Source organism: Ornithodoros turicata, chromosome 3 (genome assembly GCF_037126465.1).
Source record: "Ornithodoros turicata isolate Travis chromosome 3, ASM3712646v1, whole genome shotgun sequence".
In the NCBI taxonomy this organism is placed as follows: Eukaryota; Metazoa; Arthropoda; class Arachnida; order Ixodida; family Argasidae; genus Ornithodoros; species Ornithodoros turicata.
This window is the reverse complement of record NC_088203.1, coordinates 1,469,164-1,482,970: the sequence shown is the minus strand read 5'-3', so window position 1 is coordinate 1,482,970 and position 13,807 is coordinate 1,469,164. Positions and strand designations below refer to the sequence as shown.

Sequence of the window (13,807 nt, the reverse complement as noted above, 5' to 3'; positions counted from 1 at the left end):
AAGTTCTCGGTTGCTGTCGGTAGCACTCGTCGTCTCATGGAGGAGGTGCTAAAGAAGGTACCCGTCGTTCTGCTAATGGACCTTGTTTAGGCTAGGTGGAACTGTTTGCCGTAGTCGCCTTGTTTAGACTAAATGTCGTTCGGCTCATATGCGGCCAATCACCGATTTCAAGCTGGTTTCCATGGCTACGGCTGACGTCATGTCCGAGTTCGAGCAGGCCTCGTTTAATGTACAGGGTTGGTGCAGATAAAGTGGCCCCACATTTTCGCACATAGCTCGTTCCCTGCGTACCGTACGAACTTGGACGACCTTGGAACCGTACGCCGTTGGATTTATGCGGTGCAGATCGAGAAACACAAAATCGTGGTAACCATACTCTGCACAATAAAATCGCTAGCAACGCGAACTTCGCTCCGTGTATTTCCAATGGGACATGAAAGGTGCGGCACAGTTGCATCGCCCTACCGCTGGGAGTGCCACTCACGCAGAAACAAAACGAGATCTGGTGCGCCTAGCAGTAGCTAGACTCAACTGTGCAGTGAGCGCCATATTGACTTCTGCGTATAGGAAAATCGTGATGCGCGGAGAGCAATGTTTGCGTAGATAAGTTTTTGTTACGTGGAGTTTGGTTAATACGATTATTTTGTTTTTTGGAACGCCATACGTGCATAAATGTGGGCCTACTTCATCCGTATATACCCACCCTGTACATCTCGTTGCTGCAGTCCTAAAAGGATCCGCGCTAACGGGTTCAATACGGTTCCCAAGGCAGTTCAGTCGTTGATAATTTTAAAGTAGCACAGAAGTCGTTTTTAACACCCAGATTTCTTCCTATAAAACTGTTAAGTAGGCCAGTAAGATGCACTGTGCGAAGTAATTTACAGCACAGAGTCATAATTATTGCAGAAATTGAATTTAAAATACGCCGCAAAAAGCGACCGTGCGCAACGGTGGTGAAGAGCAGTACCAGCCTGTGATCTGCCTGGAACCTCGCCCTGACGCTATAAGGAGAACGCTCGCTGATTGGCCTAGAGAAATGTCGTCTGCTACTTGGCTGTTCGGGGTTCTGATAAAGCCTTTCTCCTTGCTCGGTAATGCTTCGGCCGCTCCTTCTATCCCCAATTCTCTGGGAAAACTGGCAAAACAGGTTTACCGCGGCAAAAAGGCAAGGCGCTGACCCCCACTGACCACCAAACCAGGACGAGTCTCCTTATGCCGTCATCGGTGACGTGCCATCATACCTCCTCATTCTCGTTATAGCTGGAGTGGCGAGTTAAGGGTGAAGGCGCGGAGCTATGTTTATGTGAGTTTTTTTCTGGGAAACAAATTGCACACATCAAAACCTTTCGCGCTATTCGGTAAAATGACACACACACTTGCATCAGATGTCTTAATCTGAAATTTTTTTGGATGGCCCTCTGTACTCCTTTAAAGTGATAGCAGAGCAAAGCTCTAATGCAGAGTGTCCCAACACGATGGTCAGAACAACGCGGTGTCGAGAAGCGCAATAGTAGCAGTCAGTGTTGCCAAATCTCATCCACAGGAAGTCGCTAGTGGAGTCCCGAAAAGCCGCTAAAATTTAAACTGGAAGTAGCTAAAAAAATAAATAAAAGTCGCTGCTGCTACTATGCCCCTTTTCGTTCGTTGCACTTCACGAAACAAGGTGGTGACGGGCCTGTCTGTTTCAGCGAATGAGCGTGCTGGACGGTTTAGACACGACATGATGGATAAGAATGAGAGCAAGTAAATGAAACTTGGAATCTTTAACGTCAATGCAAATGCGCTTTGTGTTGCTGATCTGACGTATTTTGAGGCTGTACATAAAAAAGTCATTCATATTGTTCATAATTTTCTCCTGCGAAAACTTCCTAGCTTTAACTCGTAGGATTATGACAGTTCACTGAAACATTTCCACCTATACACACGTTGGCTACACGATGCAAAGTTGCAGACGCCATGTTCCTTCACAAGTGTGTCCATTCACGTCTTCATTTTTGTTAAGTCGTTTAAATTTTTGTCCTCCACGTGGTGCACTTCGGAATACCCCATCATTATACGTTTAAAAAAAAATTGCCCATATGATCCTGTTAATGCGGAAAGTTGGGTGAGTTTTTGGAACATACTCAAAACGATACAACGCAATGACGAGGACAATAAGGACCAGTCAGCGCCTATATGCTTGTCTGATCCTTCATGTCCTCGTTTTGAGCATCTGGTCCTATTACTCCTAGTCAACTTCTTCTTCGGTGAAAGATGAAAGTCACTGAAAAGGTTAGCCAGCTGTAGGGATCGAACCCACATCTTCTGGATTGCCGGTCCAGGGATCTACCAATTGAGCTAAGCTAACACGCCTCTCCAGCGACTTTCGGGGTGCGTCATCTGAAGGGACGACAAACCAGCCACTCACTCTCACTCACCCTTCTTTCACTCTTACATTTTTGCCCTCTCATACACACATTCATACGACGGAAATCGACGCAAGCGGCACCTGTTGAACAAGAGATAAACTGATGTTCTGAGGCTGGAACAACATAGAAGGGACAGATACAAACGAAGCCTCTTTGGCTTTGTTTGTATCTGTCCCTTCTATGTTGTTCCAGCCTCAGAACATCAGTTTATCTCTTCTTCGGGTCCCGGGGAAGAGAGTTGTCGTGAAGGGTGGTGGTGGGAGGACGCGAGTCCGGTCCACGGAGAGCGCACCCTGGAAGACGCTGAGAAGGCGTGTTAGCTTAGCTCAATTTGTTGAGCCCTGGACCGGCAATCCAGAAGATGTGGGTTCGACTCCTACAGCTGGCTAACCTTTTCAGTGACTTTCAACTTTCACGGAGAGAGCCAGGCCAGTCCAAGCCGCAGCGGAACAAGTTTATTTACATCTACGTACAGTAAGAACGACTTCCGACGAGAAAGTCCCAAAAAAATCGGATCAAAGACGTCTCCACGTGGGCGACTGGCCTTTTTGTTTAAAATCAGGGCGCCGCCCACAAATTACGCAAACAAAATCAAAGATACAAAATTTCTCATTTCTCAGCCCCAGGATAGGTCCGTTACCAAAGATCTCCAAAACGCTCCAATCCTGAAGCGAGCAAATTACAAAGGATACTTCCCAGAATTAGATACTAACTGTCACAAATAAACGATCTTACAAATCCAAAACCCATTAGTGGCTCAAAACGAAATCTATACAAACACATAAAAAGGCTCGCAGGAAACGAGTTCCACACATATGGCAAGTTTGGTCTCAATTCAGGTTTCTCGAGTCCCAAGGGAAGACAAACGTCAGTGTTCCGCTTGCATCTATTCACGGAGGAGTGTATCAATGAAAGTGATTCTAAACTGGAAAGAAATAGGCGACCGAGTAAACCGGGTTCTGACAAACAAGAGCATACAACTAGAGTCAACAAATGCTCCTTAATTAGTGACTTAATACAAACTGCACAGAAAGGTGCTCTTCAATGATCATAGAAACTTCATCACACTCCTTCCTTCGTCTTGTGACCTTTTCTCCACCACCAGTGTATCCCTCACCCAGACAGAAAACTAGCTCCCGCGGACGTCCCTATCCGTACATCCACAGTATGTACCGCAAAGGCCGTTTGAAGAACTGTCCGAATAGGGTCCCTGACGGGATGTTTCATGGAGCATTATCGCGGGAGAGAGAGAGAGAAACATGGCAAGGTGCGTCGCGGCACTCGAGTTCGACTTTCGATGAACCAACTGAATGCCTCAAACCAAAAGCAGTGAGAAACACAGTGAGTTCATACGCCAAGCAGTTCTTCAGTCCAGTGTTATTGGTATACGCAATCGCATTAAACTTAAAACACCTCACCCTTCAGTTTGACTCTCAGGCAAACAGGACTCTCTAATTCGTGGAAGCTCGCGAGACAAGTAATATATATTATCTTTGGAAAGGTATGCCTTATCTTCATGGTTCTAAGATCTTAAACCTAACGTGATAAAAGTTTCCAACTGGCGACGTACTCGCCGGACGATCGTGGAACTTTCAGCAGTCACCTTCTGCAAACTTTTGCCGCCATTGAGGAAGGCATTGGACAATTTTTAATTGCGGGAAATTTATCCGAGTTCTCAAGCCTGCTCAATTGCGAGTTCTCGATTTTAACAGATCGGGGAATCGCAGTAGCAGCAGACGAATTCTGGCCTTATATATGTCGTCCACGTAGCGAAGGAAGGAGAGGAGGCAGTAAGCAGGCCTTCTCTAGATAGGTGACGCTGGCAGTGCCCAGAAGAGCGGAAATGGCGGAAGTGGAAATCACGAAGCGCCGCCTACCGGAGTGGAGAAGGCGCAAGGAGTGCAAGAAGTGAAAACAAGAGGAGAAATGGACCAAGACAGAGACATCTTTTTTTAGTTTCGTCGTATATTTTCGTCCTAGAGGCAATGACATGACACAGGTGAAGGAGAAGTGTCAAAGACCCTGACACAAAAGGGATAGGACGTGATTACTACAACTACTACTACTAGTCGTTTTACTGCCACAGGGCGTTATCAAATCGGCCACCCAGTTTGTTTCGGCAAATATTTATTTACGAGAGATACAGCTGTCGCGTAAAACTGCACATAAAAAACATTGTCGGTGGATAGCTTTAAAATATGCTAAAATACGAAAATCAATTCCTGCAATGATTGTCACTCAAAATTAAATAAAAAGGGGGTCGTCAGCTATTTATGAATTTGCGTTCCTCGCCTCGTATCAGGAGCTTTTCATGATCCATCTTGGGCCCCTCCTTTGGCTGAAATAAATTGAATTATTTTTACTAATATCTGCGCAATTCATTGTAAAGGTGTAGTACCTTGTGCATTGAGGTGCGTTCAAAGTTTGATCCGTTGCAATTTCTGTAACAATACATCGTAAAAGTGAGTAATTAAATTGAATCAACAAAAATTGCTCAGGAGGAGTGGCAGCATTACCTGCAGGAGCGTGTAGGAATTCTGGTGAAGGCGTAAGTGCGGTGCTTGCAATCTTTGCACACGAAGAACCGCTTCGTGGCCTTGTGATGTTTCAAAGGATGATTTTCGTTCTTGCACAGTTCCGAGGCTTGATGGGAGACATATTTACACTGAAAGTAAATATCACGGGGTGTTTTTATAACTATAATACAAGTTACGATGCCTCGTGAAAATTGGCGAGGTGAGACGAGGGAGGTCATCGAAACCCGCTTATAATGATTGGGATTGCTATATCCGAACACCAGTACCACTGAAAAACTGAATAGATTAATGGGAGACACATTTACACTGAAAGCAAATATCACGGCATGTTTTTTTTTACCTATAATGCAAGTTACGATGGCTCGTGAAAATTAGCGAGGTGATACGAGGGCGGTCATCGAAACCCGCTTATAACGATTGGGATCGCTATATCCGAACATCAATACCACTCAAAAACTGAATAGATTAATGCGAGCACTTTTCTCGTCCCTGTGCTGTCAGTTTTGTTTTTCTCTTCTCTCTTTCTTTTTTCGGTCACAGACAGCACACAGCCCGGTAAAGAAACAACAAATTACAAAATGAATTTAAAGAAGTCTGGCTTTCACTATTCCTTCAAAGAAAGCGTGCGCTATCAGCTAAAAAAAGTATGTAAAGGATGTTCGCGTCAAAGAACTTTATCTTCAGCTCATGGTCAAATTTCGTTCTTCTCCAAGCTTTCTTACCTTCTGGTCATATAACAATGTATTCTAATATTGCATCGTACGGCAACATCGGGCGCTGTGGTGCTCTGGGCATACAGTTCGAGAGGATAGTATCTTGTTCTTGAAAGCTGCCCAATGCGGTGCTATAAAGATTAGGATCACTGCTTTAGCATCTGAAAAGCGTTCCTACGGTGATTAAGTCTATGGTGACTGGCACGGGGAATAGTCTAACGACTAGTCTGATCCTTAATATGCCTGTAATAGACCATTTTCACGCGATCGCTGTGCGCATGCGCATCCCGCGAAACGAACGCTTTTCCCGATATGCCGCATGCACAGAAGCGCTTGCGGGAAGGCGGAGCATATTGGCGAGATAACGAAACCGAACGCCGCGTAACTTTCAATGCGCGCATCTTCGAGTCCTTGTTGGCATCGTTGACGCACGTGCCCTTGTCCAGAGAGGTATAGTCTTTGTTGCAGTGACTGACTACACTGATGATCGTGTATTAGGATAATGCAGTTCAGCCCATTTGTACGATATCGACGGGAACGCCAAATCCGATCGTTATATCCGAGTTGTCATTCTATTTTCGAGCTTTCGCGAAGTCGCTGGTCGGGATCACGTCAACAATGCAGAACGGCACAAGTAGAACAACGTGTACGTTTGTTGAGAGCTCAAAATAGTTTTATCTCTCTCCAAACTGACGCAGCTTTGTGTCGAAGGCTTTTCGACGGACACATAACCGCCGGTACCACGTACGTGGGGCTCCGCACCTTTTTCTATCGACGACTTCGTCCGTCACTATCTGAACTGCATTGCGTATTAGAACGGGCCTTGTCCACGGGTAATTCGTCGACGGGTTGCGACACGCAACTGTTTTTTACTTATGCAACCGCTTTTAACTATGTCACACCAACCAACCCAAGTTCTAACCTTATTGCAACTGTATGCACCAACTCACAAATTGGGTACAAAATCTGTCGAGCACGTGCAACTTCGAGTCGAGCCACGTCAACGTTTTATCAAAACGCGTACCCATTGTAGCACGCTGCAAACCAGAAGAAAACAACCATGAAAGATGAAAGTCACTGAAAAGGTTAGCCAGCTGTAGGGATCGAACCCACATCTTCTGGATTGCCGGTCCAGGGCTCTACCAATTGAGCTAAGCTAACACGCCTTCTTCAGCGACTTTCGGGGTGCGTCATCTGAAGGGACGACAAGCCAGCCACTCACTCTCACTCACCCTCCTTTCACTCTTACATTTTTGCTCACTCATACACACATTCATACGACGGAAATCGACGCAAGCGGCACCTGTTGAACAAGAGATGTGGGTTCGATCCCTACAGCTGGCTAACCTTTTCAGTGACTTTCATCTTTCATCGTTGATTTCTTAGGCAATTTGAGGCTTTGTTTGTATCTGTCCCCTCTATGTTGTTCCAGCCTCAGAACATCAGTTTATCTCTTGTTCAGAAGAAAAGTTGAGTGCGAGAGAACGTTGTGGAGAGGGAGCAACCTCCTCTACTTCTCGCGAGCCCCTTCGAGGTCGCACGCGTTGCAACGCGCGCGTCTAATCCCCTTCAGTTTTGAAATAACTGAAAATGTCAACTTTGTTTTCAACGCAAAAATGGAATCTCGCTTTCCTATGGTCACGCGTTTTACCGGCCGCCGGGAGAATTCTGATCGCTATACGCGAGCAAACTCTCTAGCACTGCAATCGTCATATCGACTTCGCTCGGTAAGCGACGGGAACCAGCAATTTGATGGTAACATCACATTTATCGTTGTATCGAACATCGTAATAAAGGGGCTCGACTGTACTACGTTGTTGCGCGTTCATGTTGTGAAAGGGACTATCACATCCGGAAACGTGTGTATGAGACCGAAACGGTAACGTTCGCCACCGCTTCACAGTAGACTCGGGCAAGTTTCTCTTCCGAAAGCGGCTTACATATTAAATAAACGAGTTCTAAAGATTCCAACTCCATCTGCAGCTAAAGAAGCCCCAGCGGTCGTAACACCATCATGACGTCAGCCAGGCACACGAATGGCAGCGCAGGCGATTGTCTCCGAGGTGGTCTGCTTTGCATTCGCACCGCCAAATACTAAGTGGAAAGACCTTCTGTAAATAAACTGACTTTCGCTTACCAGTACGAGTTCTGACGCGACAGTGCTGCGTGGAACACGGTGTTACGCTCCTGGCTTACGAACACATCCGACGATAACCGGACAACAACAGGCTCTCCACGACCAGCAGACGCCGTGCCTATACCACCCGCCGGTCTGTCGCCAAGGCTATTGAGGTCCCTTATTGGACTTGTCCGCGCAAAGGGCGCTCACTGATTTGCCCCGTTAGGGCGACATTTTCTCCAATTTCCAGAGAGGGAATTCCAGAATACTTTCAATCATCAAAGCGTTTCATCAAACTGAAGAGGAACGATGTCACCGATTCACGTCGGATTTTCGCCATTATCATCAGTGACGAACGCGGAGTAAAACGGCACTATAATTTCGGCATCGACTGCGATGAAAGCGATACACCCTTTAACGAGGTCACTATGGCCGTTCTGAGTGAAGGCTTTCGAATTAATGTGGATTTATGCCATTCACCAGAAATTGGGAGTGATTTCGTGGCTCCTAGACGTCCGAAAAAAATTGGCTGGCGACTGACACTTTACCGGGGTTGCGGAGTTGCCACTCCGGGGGTTGGAATGATTCCGGAATCATTCCAGATTTATCAGAGCCTGGAATGGAATTGGAATGGAACGGCAGAAACTGTCCCAGGAATGGAATGGAATTAGGCATTCTTTTCGCAGGTGGAATGGAATTGGAATGGACTGGTCGCGGTGCCACACAATCAAGTGCGAAATAATCTTTCGTCTTTTTGCTTTTTCCGTGACGGGTAACGTGAATCTCCTCTATAGCAACTGCTGGGCAAGCTACGGTTACCGGTCCAATTTCTTTTATAGGTGGAATTAAAGGAATGGAATGGGGTTGCCAAGCCATTCCAGGAGTGGGAATTGGCCATACTTTTTCATTCCTAGGAATTGAAAGGAATGGGTGATCCCATTCCGCAACCCTGCACTTTACTCACGAGCTGTCATAAAAGGGTGGCCAATCCGTACCTTTGAACACGAGACAACTTCGCAGACCATCTCTCTTACGGATGACATTTTTTCTTCAAACTGTTCTTTTCTCTCCAGCACTTTGAAGTAGCGTACTTGTTCCTCGAGTTCCAACTAGAAGTAAAATTGTTACAGGCTTAGAGCGAGTTTCCATGTTACGTAGAAGGATTTCATCGATAAGGCAGTTTAACAATGTATTGTCACTCACATCTTCAAGCTCGTGCGCGTGCGATGATTTTTTATCCATGAGTTTGTCGATCATCTCTTGCGTCATCGCTGGGCCGCCAAGTCGACTTCGTTTGGCATTTGGTTGCTCTTTGTCCTTTTCATCCTCTGGTAGATGAATGAACATTTAAACGTGGATGCTTGTTTGTCAATCACGCGCTAATTTGTGTGCCATTTACCATTTTCGAGAGATCTTTCCAGACGTTTCTGAATTTTTTCTTGAATTTCTACCGCACTTTTCTTCACTGCATTAGGATCTTTTGGTGTAAGGGGCCCTTTCTGACTGATAGTACGCAGAGCTCTGATCTGATAAGGAATGGTCAGGAACATGAGATTAAATAAGTCAGAAAAGCTTGCGTTTCTAATTCGCACCTTTGCAATGTCCGAGGGAGTCAAAGTCTGTTTTGCAGACCCTCCTAGAGGAATGAAAGAACTACCGGCACCAAGGCCACGTCCTAGGACAGGAATTGTAGGACTTTGTTTCTTCTGTTGTCCTTCGCTAAGGACCTTTAACTGTTGCTTGTGCATTTTCAGCAGGTCCTTTGCACTAACTGATACGATGTGTCTGCTCTTCTGTGGCAATGATGAATTATCTGCCAGGGGTGACAAATAAAAGGCGAAGCCGAGTTTCTGATTTCACAAACAACATAATGGACACCCTCCCACGTGGCACAACATAAACCAGAAACAAAAAGTGGAAATGAAAACCGTTCAGTACAAGTTAGTCTATTAGTATGTCATCCACAGGAACGCAATGAGTTTGTTAGTTAAACGATGCTGTGTACTTATTTCTTTTGCCGGTTACCCCTGTCTCTGCTTTTGCATTTGTTTGGAACTTTGTTAGTCCAGAAGTTGTTCAAATGGTTTGTTGCCATGTTTGCTGTCCATTTTAAGTACATATGTAATTCAATTTACATCAGTCTAATACATCTTATCTAGTACATAAGTCTTACATCAATCCCTGAATCCCATCCAGGGATTAGTCTGGAAAAATCCCAAACTGTCGGGACTGTAAAAGTGGCCCTGGATTCACAACTACGAGGCAATCGGTCAGCTATGCTTTCTACATCTCGTAATAGATTTTCTAAATTTTTGTACTAGGAATAAATTACTTTTTTGTGCATCTTCTTCTCCCATAACGTGGCGCAGAAAATTTCTGGAACCCGCAGTTGGTTTGCTCAAGGCACTGCCCCTGTAACAGAAAAAAAAAAAAAAGAGAGAGACAGTTTGAGAGAAAGGAAATTTGTCACCTCTCTAGTCAATACAAGTAAGTGGAGAAGTTAGAAGGTATCAGTAATATCTTTCTCACGTATACTCACAGAAAGTCAGATTTCGATGCTATGTCATTCAAGGCCTTGTTTTCTTCAGACGACAAGTGCAGCAGATTGACCGGTTTGACGGCACACTGGATCTCTTCAGCTTTTTTCGCTACTTTCAGGTTGTTCAGCAAAAATTTGTCCTTTTCTTTGTGCGCTCTACCGGCTGGTGGGCTGCGGATGAATCGGGGAAATTGGCTCATTAAATCTTCTACATTGAGTGTCGTTAGAGTTTGACTTTTCCGGGCAAGTAGTCTCTGAGACAGCTGAGCTTACGGTGCATTCATGAAAAGCTGTCCGCCGTACATCACCTGACCCTTCTGGAGGACTTTCTGCCGAAGTCCCTTAGGGGTCACTCCGGAAAACCTGATAAAGAAAGGAGAATGTAATTAATTTATCTTAACACACACACACACATCGGAACAGGACCCACTACTGCAGATAAAGACCAGATTCTACGGGAGATGCAGGTCAAAGGTTAGTTACGGTGGTGGCCACTAGAAGCACTAGGTCACATTATCCGGGAGAAGAAATGCCACTATCATCATCATGGCTACTCTCCGCCGCTTGCTATGGGTGTGCAACCCACCTCATCATCATTAACGCTGCCGCGGAAAATGGCGTCGTGATCAGCAGTGCCGACTGGCGCCGAATCCCGTAGTGAAGTGGTGACCACCAGAACTGCTAGCTCTGTGCCGAGATCTTTACAGACGTCCCGCTATCCAGCTATCAGTAGTAGTAGGTCATGCACTATAAATACTCGAAATAAGTTCTTACGATGCCTGGAGTTCTGTTCTCTGAGAACTCATTTTACGATATTCCGCTTTCACGTGATAGATGCAGTATGGACAGTGAGACCTGAAGGAGAAAATCTGTCATTACGCGATTATTAACGCAGTGTCGAAAAGTCTGTACTCATTAACAATGTTGGTGCATGGCTGGCCACTCCGGGACTTTCCTCTACAGGTACCAAAGTCCTTCGACGTCCCCATCAGCATCACCTTTCCGGGATGGTCGATGCTTAGAGTGATGTCTGACCTCGAGCTCTGCGCATTCAATTAATGGTTCGACTAATAAAATTGTAGTAATCGATATGTATTTTTTAACGTATTATTACGACAATGCTTCTACTCACGAGCAGAATATGCTAAAAACCTAGCAAACTTTTGGACGAATAGTATTACACAGTACCAACAAAGGGTACCGCTACCAGGGAAACTGTACTACTAATAGGCAATTGTTGTCCAAAATCTAAATGTGCCGTAAATTGGCAAACGAAAAAAGAAATAGTAATATGTACTAACGTTAATGGAAATAACAGAGTGGTTTAACTCAGAATCCCAAGCGCAGGGGGATGTTGACTGTCATTATTGTAGTCACGTCATAACAGCTCAACGTAACATTACCAAGATGTGTTTGAAGATGAAATAGAATGCACATACCCCCTTCCTTTGTAAGGGGTGTAGCGCAGTTAAAAAAGTTAGGGGGTGTTGTAATGGTGTCTGGAAAAAAACACCGAGAAACGGAAGCACAAAGTTTGACGCGCCACTTACGAAGCTGTCCCTGTTGGGCATCACGGACGGATTGAGAACCCCGACAACGGACCCGATGGCCGTCTTCCAGTGCTTCTGGTGAACTTCGCCGAACATAAAGAAGCTGACGAGATTTTCGCAATCCACCAAATCTGTCATTTTCCAGATGGAGTAAGTATTGCCCTGGAAAGGAGAACAAGCTTATCACAATCAATATGTCCCTGCTGTCCCACATTTGTTAAAGGATGGGGATGAAATTACGTAAGAACTGCGAGTTCAGTTCACCTTGAACAATTTGTGGACAAAAAGAAAAAAAAAAGGCTGGTCCCCAACATGCTCGACTATTTTGTAGCAGTGTTTCATGTTTAGCTAATTTCAAAGTTAGTTCCGAGTTGAATTGAAATGAGCAAATGGTGTTAAATGTATAACTAAAAATGTAATGCGCAAAGCATCCCGTAACAATGCAAACATGGCGCCGCTCACCATGGATGACTAATTTTTTACACTGTTTTTGAACACTCCGCTAACAAAATATTCCACTATTCTGCCATGCCACTGCTATCTTCTATATTGCGTAAGAAGTTTATCTCGGAACAGCCTGCACGTTGACAGTATTTGACGGCAAACAAATAAGACTATGTATTAGAAGGGTTTACTAACATTCTTTGAAGTCTTAGGAGCTGTCTTGTTGACAAGGACGCCGATCGTCACCCAGTCTTCCGTGATTTTATTTTTCACGAAAGAAGAGAGGAGCGACAATTTGACCATCTTTCTGCCAGACATTCGAGCTTCCATCACGTCCGCAGGTACGACAGGCTTTCTGCGAGGAACGTGAAACCAGATTTCAGTCTTAGTTTCGGGGCCGTCTTGCTTTTTCGGTAATAATTTATTTTCTGACGTACGTTTTGCAGTTTATCGAACACATTTGCGTATTCATTTCACAAACTGCGGGTCATCCGATGAACTTACATGATCCGTATTCCGGAGTACAAATCTCTGACGCCGCTGTTGTCCGTCTTGTTTGTTGGCTGTGTTGACCAGCTGCTCCCTTAGAACAATTAACGCAATTATTTATTACTTTTTTGGCAGTAATCTGATTGATGGTCAGTCACCCGCATTACAATTATACTCACACGTTGTAACAGGCCTCGCAGTCGACGGCGAGAAGGACTTCGTTCTCGACTTCAAAGCATGCTTGACAACCTTACCCGTAGCAGTCAGCCCACCGGTCGTCGGGTACCTCTTTTCGTCGTCCGAAGAATCCGTTTCTCCGTCGTGAACAACGCTTTTCGCGGGGTGAGAACTTTTCGCTGGTTCTTCGCTCACGTCGTTCTTTGCGAACAGGTCGACGTGTACCGATTTGATTCGCAAAGGTCTAGAAGTTGCAGCTGAGCTTGTGCTCGGTTTGGAGTCGTCTACGCTACCTGTACCGCATCCTGTCTTCTTGAACAGTTCTTCTTGTAGACTTTTCATTTTTTCCTGCATCATTTGTAGTTCGTTCTCGATTTCATTTGCGGATCTTCCTTCTGCGACATTTTCGGCTGTCTCTGATGCTTCGTCTGGAGCTTGATCATCACCTGCTAGTTCTTCGTCTATTAGTGCACACAGCGTATCCAGCTCGGGGTCTGAAATGTCGACGAAAGTGAATTTATTTCGATGACGTCAACAGTGCCTTGAATTTGTGGTAAGACACAGGACGAGAAGAACACACGACAAACTCCAGGCAAACCAACACCATTTGCATTCTCATTGAATTTCTTGTTTTTGATCAATGACAGATGATGTTGGGTAGGAGAGTGATGAAATATTCGCAACGTACCGTCCATTCCAGTATAATAGGACAAAGCTTCCCTTTTTTCTAGATAATCGTCTGAGAAACGCCGACAACGAGCAGCCAAACATGAAGTTCCCGCGCCAAATGTGAGAATGATGATGATGGTTTAAAGTTCTAGTTTCAAAAGC

General features: G+C 45.1%; 1 protein-coding gene across 1 annotated transcript; it reads right to left on the bottom strand.

Moving 5' to 3' along the window:
* Positions 1–4,518: 4,518 nt before the first annotated feature.
* Positions 4,519–13,780, bottom strand: LOC135389800 (protein MCM10 homolog). Its single transcript, XM_064619832.1, has 17 exons — positions 13,665–13,780; positions 12,979–13,470; positions 12,815–12,893; positions 12,506–12,665; positions 11,867–12,028; positions 11,229–11,359; positions 11,091–11,171; positions 10,590–10,679; positions 10,317–10,487; positions 10,110–10,189; positions 9,370–9,590; positions 9,177–9,303; positions 8,981–9,105; positions 8,773–8,886; positions 4,925–5,073; positions 4,807–4,849; positions 4,519–4,746 (listed from the first exon to the last, which is right to left on the bottom strand). Exons 1-17 carry the CDS (start codon positions 13,669–13,671, stop codon positions 4,672–4,674), a joined length of 2,307 nt encoding a protein of 768 aa, XP_064475902.1. The 5' UTR covers positions 13,672–13,780; the 3' UTR covers positions 4,519–4,671.
* Between the last annotated feature and the right edge of the window lie 27 nt (positions 13,781–13,807).